The sequence below is a fragment of the Halichoerus grypus genome, chromosome 7 (assembly GCF_964656455.1).
Source record: "Halichoerus grypus chromosome 7, mHalGry1.hap1.1, whole genome shotgun sequence".
Taxonomy (NCBI): domain Eukaryota; kingdom Metazoa; phylum Chordata; class Mammalia; order Carnivora; family Phocidae; genus Halichoerus; species Halichoerus grypus.
In genome coordinates, this window is record NC_135718.1 from 54,013,793 (window position 1) to 54,027,315 (window position 13,523).

Sequence of the window (13,523 nt, forward strand, 5' to 3'; positions counted from 1 at the left end):
TGCTCCAGACTTCACTCCTTCCCCGAGGTGCCCTGAGCCCCAGGCACAAGCCAGGCCCGGGGCTGGGCCCTGGGGACACCGACATGGTCCAGGCCACCTGGAGGCATTGACAGGGCAACAGGAGAGGCAGATGAGCAACGGAGCCACCAGACCGCCGTGACTGGGACGAACAGAGAGGAAAGAAAGCAAAGGAAGCAGCACTTGAACCCTGCCTGGAGAAACCCAGGAAGGCTGCAGGGAGGAGGCAGCATCCGAATTGACCAGTGGAGGCTCACCATGTTCCAAGTAGCAGGAGCAACAACCGCAGGGCTGAGGTGGGAACCCGCCTTTCATGCTCACAGAGCTGCACGGGGGCCAGTGTGGCTGGAGTGGAGTGAGCAGGGGAGAGGGGAGGAGATAAGGTCTGACAGGGAGCTGGACTGCCTTCATATAGCTTTCATTCCACGTGGGATGGGGAACTTAAGCACACCTCATGAGGGTCTCTGTCTCGGGTTCAAAAGCACCCCTTGACCCCTCAGCTGCAGGGGTGGGGAAAGGCTGTAGCAGGGCAAGGGGATGGGGAGACCCCTGAGACCATTAAGAAGCTGCTGAGATAGTACAGGCCTGGACTGTGGTGGTGAGAGCCGAAGGGGTGAGAAGTGAGAAGATTCTGGAAATATTTTGAAGATGGAGCCAACAGGATTTGCTGAGGAATCGGATGTGAGGTGAGGGAGAAAGGGAAGATGCAGGGACAACCCCAAGTTTCTAGCCTGAGCAACCCGGGGTGGGGGGGATGCAGTTGTAGCTGAGATGGGCAAGGCTTCAGGGGAAGCAAGGTCTAGGGGAAGGGTGGGAGTCTGGCCCGGGCGCACTGAGGCTGAGAGCCCTTCCAACACCCAGGTGGAAACACTGAGCACAGAGGTGGGCACACAAGTCTGGAATGTCTTCTGTGAGGAGGCCCAGGAAGGAGGTAGAAGCCTCTGACTTGTCAGCATATGGGCAGGACCAGAAGCCATGAGCCCAAAGGAGACGGCCATGGGGCTAGGACATGGGGAAGGCATATAGGAGCTGGGCCCGGGGCCCTGCAATGCTCAGGGGTGCGGGAGGCGTGTTGGAGGCTAAGGAACAGCCAGAGAGCTGATGTCCTAGAAGAGAAGACCAACGGCTGAAAGGCCACAGGTCCAAGAATTAAGGACTGGCTTTAGCCACCTGGAGGTCATTGGTGACCTTGACGTGGGCCATACTGGTGAGAGTGGATTCAGGAGGTCACCTGGAGACAGCACCCAGGAAGCAACCATCCCTCATCCTAAAGGTACCATGTGGCCGTTCACTGCTGACAGCCAGGGCCACCGTGGGGGCGAGGCCACCAGCCCAACCAGGCATTGAGTCCTTGATCTGCCCTCGCTCTGCCCCTCCCAGGCCAGCTTAGCTGCCAAGACAGGTAGTCACATCTGGAGCAAGACGCACAGGGACAAGGGGGCCCTGAATGTTAACAGGCTGGGGGCAGCAGCAGAGCTACTTAATGACTTCATTTTGCTCCTGTCTTCCCTGGCTGGGAAATGGTCCTCAAAAAGAACATCAGGCAGAGGGAATTGGAACTGGAGATGGGGGAAGAGATAGAGAGACACAACGTGTAACCTCCGTAAGGGATCTGTGACCTCCCACTCGGCTCCCCAGCACGCTGCCGCTGGCCGGAACTGAGGCGGGAGCATAGAGAATGCAAAGGCTCAGAAGGTTTGTGGTGAATCCAAGTCGCAATCTCTAGCCCAGGATAGAACATTCGCAGAAACTACAAACCCACAGAGCCTGCAGCCACCTCTACTCCGATTCTTAAAAGGAATTTGAAGACACATTAGTTAAAGCACTTTGTACACTACCTCGAGCACTCAATAACTATGTTTATAGTTATTATAATAATATGTATTATACATATATAGTGTATCATATATTATTATTATTAATCTGTAAGGCTCCAGTGGTCAGAATTAGGCTCAATGGGTGGGAGTTCCAGGGACAGATTTCAGATTAATATCAGGAAGAATTTTTCATTCCCAGAACTGTCCGACAGCACGTTTTTTTTTTTTTTTTTAAAGATTTTATTTATTTATTTGACAGAGAGAGACACAGCGAGAGAGCGAACACAAGCAGGGGGAGTGGGAGAGGGAGAAGCAGGCTTCCTGCGGAGCAGGGAGCCTGATGTGGGGCTCGATCCCAGGACCCTGGGATCATGACCTGAGCCGAAGGCAGACGCTTAATGACTGAGCCACCCAGGTGCGCCCCACAGCACGTCTTACAGGATCATGAGCTCCCCATCATCATACATTGAGGAGAAGCCAGATAATCAGCCCCAGAGCTGGAAGTTGGTCTGCCCACAGCTCTGACCTCCTGCCACTTTCAGACTGACTTGGGCTCTGCCTCTAAGCCATTGGTATTGACCAGCCCACTAGACCCAGCTCCTCTCTGCACCTGTTTGTCCCTTTCGCAAAGCTGTGGCTGGCAGGAGAGCTCAACCAGTCATCCTCGGGCCACACACAGGCTCTCCTTTCAGTAACAAAACACTCCAGGTATGGAATCCAAAGACAGGACTCCCATCCCCATTTTGTAGGCTGGAACACTGAGGTTCAGAAAGCAAAGGGCCAGTGAGGGCCAAGCCTCCAGGTCAAGTCTCTGGGCTGCCCCATTCCACATGGCAAGCAAAGGGCCAGCCCCTTGGACAAGCTGTTTCAACCCTTACCCTCGCCCTGGCCTCTGCCGGTCCGAGGCCTGTACTCTGCCACAACCATGTGAGTCCACATCAACCTCTGAATGGCTCAGGGCCACAGAGGTGACAGCACTCAGGGGAGGTCTGGCCTGTTATCTGAGGGCCTGGAAATACACTGAGCCAGCAGGACTGCCCAAGCCAAAGCCCACTGGACCCATCTTTCCAATGCCCTCTCATCGGTGAGATGGGAGGTAAGGCCCAGAGAGGGGCAGCGCTGTGCCCAATGCCACACAGTGAAGAACAAAAACTGAATTCACGCCTTTCAGGCCAGAGCTTGCTGCCCCATCTTGATGCCAAAGGAAGGGAGGGACCAGGAGGGTAGGGCCCAGCTCAGCACCAGCCCCTGCCCGGAGAAAGGAACAGAGCTGTCTTCCAGCTCACTGAGCCCTGTCTCATTACTACGGTCCCCCAGAGCCAGGGATCAATCCCCACTGCACCAGACAGACGCCCCTGCTGTGACTGCCAAGCACAGCTTTAATGGGGCCACGTCCTAGGAGTTGCTCCCGGAAGCCGATCGATGCTAGCATTTGCAGAAGACAATCAAGAGCCAGAGCCAAAGGGAACTAGAGCAGGGCCTGCCGGAGGGCTCACTGGGGTGGGGACGTCCAGCCTATGGCTCATCATTCTCAGCACTGGCCAAGCAATATCCGTCCCACCCCACCACCTTCCCTGCACCACAGGCCTCCGAGAACCCCACGCTCAGGGCTGGCCAGGGTCACAGATGGGGTGACGGAGCCAGCACCGCTCACCTGAGAGCAGCCTTCACCTCTCCCAGCCAGCAGCCCTGGTCCATTAGTGGTGGCCACACCTCGGCCTCAATGGCCCACCTGTCCGGAATATATTCCCTCCACCACAAAGCAATGTCCAGGAGGATGGGGTTAGAACAGAATCTCCTAAAAATCAGCTGCAGGAAATAGTGTGTGAAGGAATGGAAAGGGAGCCTTTCAGGACTCTGCTCAAGGGCCACCACCTCCCCAAAACCTCTCCTGCTTCCTCCTGCCTCTGCTCTGTCCCCAGAGGGACACCCCTTCCTCCTTCAGTCCTCCGCTGGGACTTAATCAGACATCCAGGCCGGCCCCCATTACTGCGACATTGACTTATCCTTCTGTCGAATTCTGCTCTGGGAGCATGGCGGCCAGGCCTAGCATGGAGGGTGCACACCCTCTATATCTGATGAACTGAGGAATGAACCCAAAGAGCCTCTAAGGATGATAAAGGCTGCTAACATTCATTCATTTACTGAGCCACATATACTAGGCACCTGCTCTCCATCTCTGCACCAGCCCCATGCTAGGCCTGGGTGTGGGGAGAAACCCCAGATGAATCCAGAAGCCCCCAAGCATGCCCTGACACAACCCCAAGGGGAGGAAACAGCTCAGCAGCATCCCCAAGAGATTTCTAGGTACCCTCTCCATCCCCCACTAGAAGGTGAGTAAGCCTGTGGAAGAACATTCCAGAGAGGCAGGCAGCCTCCCTCTTGGAGGACCATTTAAATAACTACATCCACAAATCCAGCCTTTCAGTGCTGATCCATGGGGGGTGCTAGTCACCAAAAGAGCTGCCACATTCCATAGAGACCCCCCCATGGGCCCTAGAAATGAAGTGCCACTGGACTGTGGAAAAATCCCCACAATAGTCAGAAACACACCTGCTATGCCCCACACCCACCTGGAAAAAAGCTTCCACCAGAAAGACTGGAAGGAAAGACCTCTTCAGGGGCTGCTGTCATGCCCCCCAAACAGCCGGGGAGAGTCTGGGACCCACTAAGGCTCCCGTCTTTAAGCAGAGATTTTCTTTGAAGAATTTGCTCTTCTTCTATCACACATCTACATTTGGTTTTATATAAAAGAATGTTTAAAATGAACTATGAGTTCAATATCTTCACACCCCTCCCCTCTCCATGCCATCCCACTTCATTTTCAAGGACAAGCGATGCTCCAGAAAGGTACACCACACCAACCCCAGTACGCTGCTTCTGGGGCACAGCCCCATCCCTAGACCCACAGAGTAGGCAGACCTGAGTTGAAGAAGCCGCAGGTGACAGGCACTTTCCCTAAAATGACACCCACAAGAATGAGGACCGAGGAGGGAGTGTGGAGGGAGGCGGGAGGGACCTTTCCAGGCACCGTTGTTTGCAAGCATGCTCCCAGGAACGAGAGCCTTCCCATCAGCACAGCAGCAAGATGGGTTTGTTCCATTCAACCCCCATTTCTGAGAAGCTCCTGGTCCCCAGAGCCGAGCGAAGGCCACAGGGCTATGTGTGCACATCTCCCGCTGCAGTTGTAGAAGCCAGGCACTCGGGAAGAGGATCATGGGGACAGAGCTGTGTCATGAGGTGACTCAAGCTGGGGTGGAAAGGGGTGCTTGTGATCACCTCCTAAATAGTCCTTTTCTTTTCCCTCATGACAAAAACAGGCACACTCAATGCAGAAAACTCAGTGATCACAGCGAAGTACAAAAGGCTATAAAACAAAACCTATGACAGCTGCCATCTTTAAATTTCACAAAGAAGAGGAATGAGCCATTTTGTAGAACAAAACTAGTGCCAAAGTGGAAGTCAAGCAAGTTGGGCTCAATGTGATAAATCCTTGGACACTCAGAACTCCCCTATGTTGGAAGGAACAGCCCTGGGTTGTACTGAGTGCCTCATCCCCGGGGACAACCAAGAAGAGGTCGTACGAACATCATGGAAGAGCCTCCAAATGATGGGCGGAAGACGGCCTCCATCTCTAAGATCCCCTTCACTTGGGGGAGCGGAACCCACCCCACGCCTCCTGGCATGCCCAGCAGCCCCGTACCAACTCACCCACAGGTGTGTCCTCGCTGATCAGCAGGTATGTGTCAAAGAAGTGGTTGGTGAAGAAGGGCAGTCGGTTCACCTGGCCTGGAAGTCAGAGGACAAGAGTGTCAGTCAAGTACCCTCATGCCAGCTTCTGGAAGGAGACACAGCATGGGGGCTGCAGAGGGCACGGAGCCTGCATCTAGGGCCACCTTCCCAGGACCCCAGCGAGTCCCCGTCCTGCCCCGAGGTAAATGGGGAATAATGCCAGTAGGGAGGTCGTATGGTCAGCGAGGCCACCAGCCCCATGTGGCCCTGGCATCCTGGGCCACACGGAGACGTGCTGAAGCATAAAATACATGCAGGACTGCAAAGACTTGCTATGAAAAAAATGGGTGTAAAATATCCCATTAACCTTTTATATTGATGACGCGTTGAAATGAAAATATTGCAGATATATTGGGTGAAACTTATTATTAAAATGAGTTTCTTTTCTAATTCGGCCCCTAGAAAATTTCAAGTCACACACGTCGTATTCCCCCGGGGCCACCTGGCTGCAGATGGCATGTGAGAAGGACAGCCTGTACGCCAGAGCCGGACATGGCCTGGGGAGCTCTCAGCAGGTCATCTGTCGTGGGAAGGCCCGGCCAGCCCATCCCACAGGAGAGTAACAACAGCTGCCATCTATGGACACTTCTCTGCGCCGGCCACCTCTGTGCCCTCCCTCCATCTTCGCGGTACAGCAAGGACTATCATTTCCCCATCTTACTGTTGAGGAGGACGAGGCTTGTAAGGGATCAGTAGTCACTGGCCCAGGGTCACACAGCGAGTAAGGGCCCAGGCCTTATGGGGCCCCTGGGTGGTTGGCCCCGTACCACTCTGGGATGGCCTTGGGGTGATGCGGGCCGGGTCTGGAAGGAGTTGGGGTGGTACCAGTAGGGGCCCCTCATACCACAAGTCCCCCACATGAGGTCTTCCTGAGGCTGGCTTTACCTGTCCCCTGAGCCCCCTCGTAATGGTCTTCAGTAGTGTGGTATGATACAAAATATATTTGGTCTTTGTCCCAGCTCCTGGCACAGCGCTCCAAAACTCCTTAGAATTTCCAGAGCAAGAGGAGTGTCTTTCGTCCTTTCTAAGGAGCCCCAGCTGAGTGTACGCTAGCGAGGGGACCTAGGGTGGGGCTGGTGGGCAGAAAGACAAACTGGTTAGAGGGTGGGCACTTTTAGACCTCTCCCCATCCCCGGACCTGCAGGGAGGGGAGGGGCTGAAGATTTAAGAGATCCGAGGATCTTCCAGGAGTTGAACACAGCCCTGTGCTGGGCTCCTCTCCTGGCGCCCCCCGAGAGGACATGGAAACTCCACACTGCCCTCACCCCGCTCCATCTGGCCGTCCCTGAGTTGTACCCTTTGTTTAACCCCGTAAATGTAAGCAAAGTGCCTCCCTGAGTTTTGAGAGTCACTCTAGCTGATCAAACCTGGGGGGGGGGGCGGGTGATCACAGGAACCCCTGACTTATAGCTGGTAGGTCAGGGTACAGGGGGCCTGGGACTTGTGACTGGCTGTGAAGTGGGGAGTGGTCTTGTAGGCCTGAACCCTTAAATCTGTGTACTCTGACAGGTATGCCAGATAGAGTCAGAATTGAATGTTAAGTAAATTGTGGGACACCCAGTTGGTGTCCAGAGAATTGAAGAACTGGTTGTTGGTGTGGGAAGACACCCCAGAAGTAGGCAAGTGAGGAGGGCACTTCCCCTTCTGCCCCTGCCAACCAGTGGGTATCGGGTCTGTCTCACACGGGGCTGACGTTGTGCTGCCGTAAGCAGCTCCTGCTGGGTCCTCTGGGGATGCCCCCCATTTCTGCTGACCTGGGGTTCTCTCAGGGCCTGTGCCCAGCTGGAGAACAGAGGCCAGCTCCCAGGAAGTGAGAAGCTGGAGCCGAGGGAGGGCACTTCCCCCTCCTGCCTGAGATGGCTCCTAGTGGAGGGGTGGGCAGAGCGGCATCTTTCCCTCCTCCTCCTAAATGTGCTCAGAATGATGCCATTTCTGATTCCTCAAACATTCTCTCCCTTCCTGGCTAGGACTGCTGACCCTTCTGCCTTCACCTGTCCAAGTCCTATTCATCCTTCAAGTTTCATTTTAGACACCCTTTCTTCCAGGAAGTCCGCCTTGATCACCATTACTACAAACATGTGCTCATACACATTCTTCCACCCTCTCAGACCAGGAATCCAGAGCGCCTCGCACATATAACAGCCTCAAGAAGAGGCCACTGGTCAAGGGCCTTGCCTTTGTTTGGAACTTCGCTGTGCTTCTTTCTAGCTGCATGATCTACCCATGCCTCAGGTTACTCAGGTGTAAAATAGCAACAATAAGACTTTCTTCATGGTTGTCCTGAGGATCAGGAGAGATTACATATGTAAAGCGCTTAGCGCCATGCCCCAGCATACAGCCAGCACTGGATAAATGGTAGCTACTATTAATATTGGTAGTTATAACAGTGCCACCCGCTCAGCCAGAGGGGGATGCTTTGGATCACCAAGAGGAGCCTTGGGCTCCGGTATGGGAAGCAGGGTGAACCCAGGGAGAAGGCTCAGGGGTGCCCAGAGAATACAGCAGTGGGCTTGGGCAGCGGGAGAGGGAAACCAGCGAGGAAAAAAAATCGCCTGCAGCAGCATTATTCATTTTAAAAGTTTCTTTTACAGGACCTGCCGATAATCAGCTGCGGAGAGCTCCACACGGGTAGCTGGCAGGGCCTCGGGGGCACGTGTCCCCTGCCACATACCAAGCAGGGCCTGTGTTCTCAGAACAGTCCTGCTGCCCCCAGAGGCCCTGTGGCCCTGGGCTGCCAGGGCAGCACCCGGGGACCGGGAGGGGGCTGGCAGGAGGGGGTAGGGAAAGGGGCACATGGACAGGTTACTTACTCGTTCTCTTAAAAACCACTTTCAAGGCACCAAGGCTCTGTCCTCCTGAGGCAAAACAGCTGCCTCAGGAGCTTCGAGACCTCTAGCCAAGCTGGACTGGGAGTGGATATACAAGGAGAGGGGGCACAGGGGACTTGAGTGATGGAGAGTCCCAGCTTCCCGTGCCCAGGACCCGCTCCTCTGTCCGTGCCCCACACACCCCCCCCACACCACCATCCCCCATGAGTCTACATCTAGCGCTCGCTCTGCCCTGGGGGCGTCTCCCTGCCTTCCCCGGCCACTCACACTGCTTGCTCCCTACACAGTAGATAGGAGTCCACCAGCTTTGAATATGGCCGACAGCACCCAGCATCCAGCTTCTCACTGCTGCCGGCCTGAGGGTAGCGGGAAGCAGGGAGGTTCACAGAGAACACAGCATTCGGGCTGCCGCTGCTGAATGACAAAGATTCGGGAAGGGCACAGAGGAGGGCAGTGTCCTGGCCTGGGGCACCTGATCCCAGAATGACTGGCACCAGGCGCAATTTGGGGACGCCAGGCCAGGAAGCACTGACTTTATTCAGGGTCGTGGGATGGGGGGATTCCTCTTCAGGCTTGACGAACACTGGGAAGTGGCAGAGCCTTGAAGCAGCTGGGCCTGGATCCAGCCCACACTTGCCTCCCCAGGTCTCTGATCGCTGATGGGGGGCTGGAAGCACAGGGGCTCACACTGAGATCCATGCTGTGGGGAGCCCCCTGACAAGGGAGGAGTCCTGGGCAGAGAGGACAAAGCTAGAGGCCTTACATGCTCCGCCAGTCGCTGCTGCGTGGCCTCAGGCAAATCCCTCTTTCTCTCTGGCCCCCATTTCCAAGCGTCAGGAGAAAAGCCCTGCACTGCCCTCCCAGCCCGCCTCCCTGCCAGGGGTATCCTGTCGCAGCGGCTGCACTGTGGGCCCTGGGCGTCCCGGGGGTCAGAAGCCTGACCTGCTGCTGTCGGGCATGAGAGCTGGTAGCCCCACCATCAGGAACCCCCATGCCTCCTGCCTGGGGACCAACTGCAGGACCCAGCAGGATGCTCAGGGGCCAGGCCAGACAAGGATGGGGCAGGGCAGGCCTGCTCAGGCCTTCACCTCCTGCCTTGCCAACCGGCCCACATTGAGAACACATTGAGGCCAGAGAGGAGGAGGGTAGCAAGCTTCGGCAGAGAGATGACAGGCTGACAAGGGGGTGTGACATCTGGGGGGGTTAGCCGTGAGCCTGACCCATCTCTGACTGCCCAGGATGGGAAGAGAGATCCACTGGGGCTGTGGGTCAGATGAAAACAAAGTGGGGAGAGGTGATGTGGGATGGTCTGGGGGACAAGGGAAGGATTAGGGGTCAGGGGCAGGTGTTGGAAGGGCAGGGTGCAAAGATGGTGTCCTTCAGTCCCTAAGGCAGCCATGGTCTCACCAAGCCAAAGGAATAACACTGGCAACCTCAGATGGGGACCGGAAAGAGGGGACCGTACCCAGCAATGAGAGAGAGAGCACCCCTCATATACACACAAACAGACTAACCCCCAAGCAGGCTGGTTTTGCCACACAGTTGCTGGGTGGTCTCAGGCAACTTGCTTAACTTTCTGTTTTCTGTGCCCCAGTTTTCTTCCCCCGGAGAAAGATACAGCTCATAATCAAAGAGCTAACACGTACTTAGCACCTAATACGTGCCAGGCGCTATTCTAAGGGCTTGATATGTGCATTAACCCATCCGATCATCCTGACAACTGAAGGAGGGGAGTCCTATGGTCCTTCTGACTTTAGAGATAAGAGAGCTGAAGGACAGAGAGGCTAAGACACTGCCCCAGGGAGGCCACTGGAGAAGTGGGGCTGGAACCCAGGAGTCCTGGCTCCGTGCTGCTCCCTTGTGCCCACTTGAGCTGCACGAGCCATCTTCCATCCCCAGAGCTCAGGAGGAAGCTGCCACCTCTACTGAGGATACAGCTGAGCTCTCGGCACCTGTTTTATTTTTACATCTGTATTTCTTCTTCACAGCGGGGCGGGGGGGAGGGCGTGCGCGTCCAAGGTCATAGAGCCCCTGGGGAGACTGAGGAGAGTGTCCTGACTTCTACCGTTCAGCAGAGCCAGAGGGTCAGAGCTGTCTCGGGTGCCCCCACGGAGGCCTCCCCGAATGGGGCTCAGAGGGCAGGTGGGGGACTGCTATCCTGACAGACGCTCCCGTGGAGGATCAGAGACCCTGACTGAGGCTCAGCCTCACCCTGCTTTGCATGACCTTGGTCCAGCTGCTTCTCCGGGTGTCAGTTTCCCTGCAAAGTCGGCCAGGAGCTGAGAGAGGATCTGAGAGGCTCCCCACCCCCTGGCTCTGCCCTGAGAGTCTGAGACTACGTTGTAATCCCGGGCTGCCTGGATGCGAGTGAGCTCCCCATCACAGAGGCACGCCAGCAGAGATCCTTCCAAACTCAGGGGCCAGGAGAGGGGAACTTCAAGAGACTGTCGGGCAGCCAGCGCAAGGCTGGCTTCCTCCGGAGACTCCCTGGCTCCCTGGGGGTGTCGAAGGGGCTGGCCTGACTCAGGAATGTGTTTGCCCGTGTCACCAGGCACACTGTGCCCACAGCTCTTCCCTGGGGATACCCTGGCCCCAGGAGACAGCCGTGCCTGCGGTCCTGGCCTTCCTTCAGCACAGCCCAGAGCTGCTTTGTTCCTGGCCACCAGCTGTCCGGGAGCCAAGGGACCAGCACATGCCCGGGTCTTTCCCGGCCTCCGCCATGGGCACCGGAGCTGATGCGCATCTGGCTGCTGCAGGAGGCAGGGGAAGGAGGGCTGGTCCTGCAAGGGGAAAGGGCTCCTCACCGCCACACCTTTGCTCCAGCTGGTCCCTCCTCTGGGATTCCCTTCCCGTTGCACCCCTACTCTAAAACGACTTCCCAGGCTTCAAAGCCCAGATGAAAGTTTTCCCTCTGGCTGGGTCCCTCCTGTCCCAGTGAGTCTTTTCTCCTGATGGACTTCTCTGGAGCCCTGTCCACCCTTCATTACCACTCTGCTCACCTGCATTCGATGTCGTAAGTCCTAGCCATGTCTTCCTCTCCCCGCTAGGCTCTGGGCTCCCCCCGGAGTCGGGCACCACAGACACACATCCTCACACAGCAGGTTCTCCCACGGCAACCGTGACACTGAAGAGAACCGAGGCCGGGCCCTGCATCCCACAAGCACAGTTCACGGCACGGACGCCTCCTGCCCCCAGAGCTCGCCTTTCCAAGGCTCCTCCCCTTCCCTCATGGGGAGCCTGGTATTTTCAGCCCTGGGAGTGCTGCAGCAACTGAGGCCCAGAGAGGGAAGCGCGTGCCCGGTCACACGCACAGCAAGGCAAGGTCTGCAGGCCCGGAGCAGCCCTCTCCCAAACCCCGTCCCAGAGCACGAACCCCGTGTGGCGGGAAGGGTAGAGGGTCGGACTTACCCCAGCATCCAGAGATCAGCACAAACAGCCAGGCCACGAAGCAGCTGGTGGCAGCGTGGCACCTCATGGCTCCTGGGGACACAAGGAAGGAGAGGGTGACAAGTCTGCTCTTGGGAGCCCCTCCCCCACCTCCCCACCCCTGCAGCTCCAGGGAGAACTGGCCTGGGAAGAGGAAAGGGAATCACCTCACATTGGGGGGTGGGGGGGTGGGGGGAGCGCACGTGGGAAAGAAGGGAGGGTCTGCATCACTGGGTTTCATCCTCATCCAGGACTGGGTATAACACAGCAGCCTGGGCTGGCGGCAGGGGCCGTGGGGCCGTCTGCCCTCGCGGGGCTGGCTGCACGCCCCGAGAGCAAAGCTCAGCATCCGACACAGGACACATGACTGAGGCATTCTGGGCTCGGTGGGAGGAGGGAGTTGTTGCCTTGGCAGCCCCAGGAGTGACGGGGCTTGGTTAGTGTGGGGACAGGGATAGGAGATGGGCGCTGAGCAGGAAGTCAGGGGCCTAAGAGAGGGCCTGGCAGGCCCAACAGCCCAGATCCCCCAACCTAAGTGCCCAATGGGCATGTCTCTTCCCACTTTTTATATCCACCGTATTCTCTTAAAAACTTGGATATGAAAGAAGGCAGCAGACCACAGTGTCCAAAGAGGCACAGAGAGGAGAAGTAACTGTGCCGGGCTCCACAGCAAGCCTGTAGAAAGCTGAAGCCAAATTTCTAGGGGCTCAGAGCGAAGCTCCAGAGAGATCTGGGGCCTAGCCTCCAGAGGCTCAGCAAGGCGAGATCCCACCTCTAAGGGTGTTGGGGAGGGTGGTTGCTCTTCCCACCACAGCAGTGGCCCCATTACAGCAGGGCCCTGGTCCTCTGGCCCCTTCTTACCCTCGTAACAGCTCAGGGACGGGCCTCCCGGAGACCAGCAGTGACACCAGGAGGGGCCCACACTTCTCAGCTGGGAACCCCCACCTCTCTCTAAAATGCCAGCCCTGCTCATGCAGGGACACAGCCCACACACCTCTGCATCCCCTCAGGCCCTAGCCAAGGGCCTGCACATCATCCTCTAGTTCAACAATTTGCTCAGAGACTCCTGGCTCATGGGTGTTGGGGTCAGAATCTGGACCCAAGTTGACCTGCCACCTCCCTCGCAGATGAACGAGTGGGAAAGACACAGGGAGGTGAAGGGAACTAAGGGAAGGGGTTTTTGGAGAGACTTCCACATGCATGACCCAGGGGCAAGCCACAAGCTCAGATCCCGTCATTCCAGACCTGGAGCGGCCTTTGTCAGCCCAGGCCCCAAGTGGCCCATGACATAACCGGGCCGGGGTTCCTAATACACAACCAGCGATGGCCTGTGATGCCCTTTTGTTTCCCTTCTAACTCTGTACTTAAAATGTCCTGATTACTAGGCATGAAACAGCAATTTGAAGAATAAAAGATTCTTAGATGTACTTAAATAATAAAAGATGCCCCCCCCATATATTCCTGTATTTCCACCCCCTTGAGCTTTAGGATGTTAATAGCCCATCAAAGGGGTACCAACCGATACGCTACCTGGGCCAGGCTGGTAACATAAAAGAGGGAGATGCCAGGTGGGTGGGGATGATGGCCACTCAGAAGCCACGGGCTCTGTCCAAAAGTGGCAGCCACTGACGTGTTCCAGCCA

The 13,523-nt window shown here is 56.5% G+C and overlaps 1 protein-coding gene across 1 annotated transcript in view; it reads right to left on the reverse strand.

Annotated features, from left to right (window-relative positions):
- CDH23 (cadherin related 23) overlaps positions 1–13,523 on the reverse strand; it is a 405,959-nt gene that overhangs the window by 347,549 nt on the left and 44,887 nt on the right. Inside the window, exons 2-3 of the mRNA XM_078077622.1 lie at positions 11,864–11,935; positions 5,547–5,624 (exon numbers count right to left, since the gene is read on the reverse strand). Of these exons, the coding sequence (XP_077933748.1) occupies positions 5,547–5,624; positions 11,864–11,930 (145 nt within the window). The 5' untranslated portion in view covers positions 11,931–11,935. The remainder of the gene's footprint in view (positions 1–5,546; positions 5,625–11,863; positions 11,936–13,523) is intronic.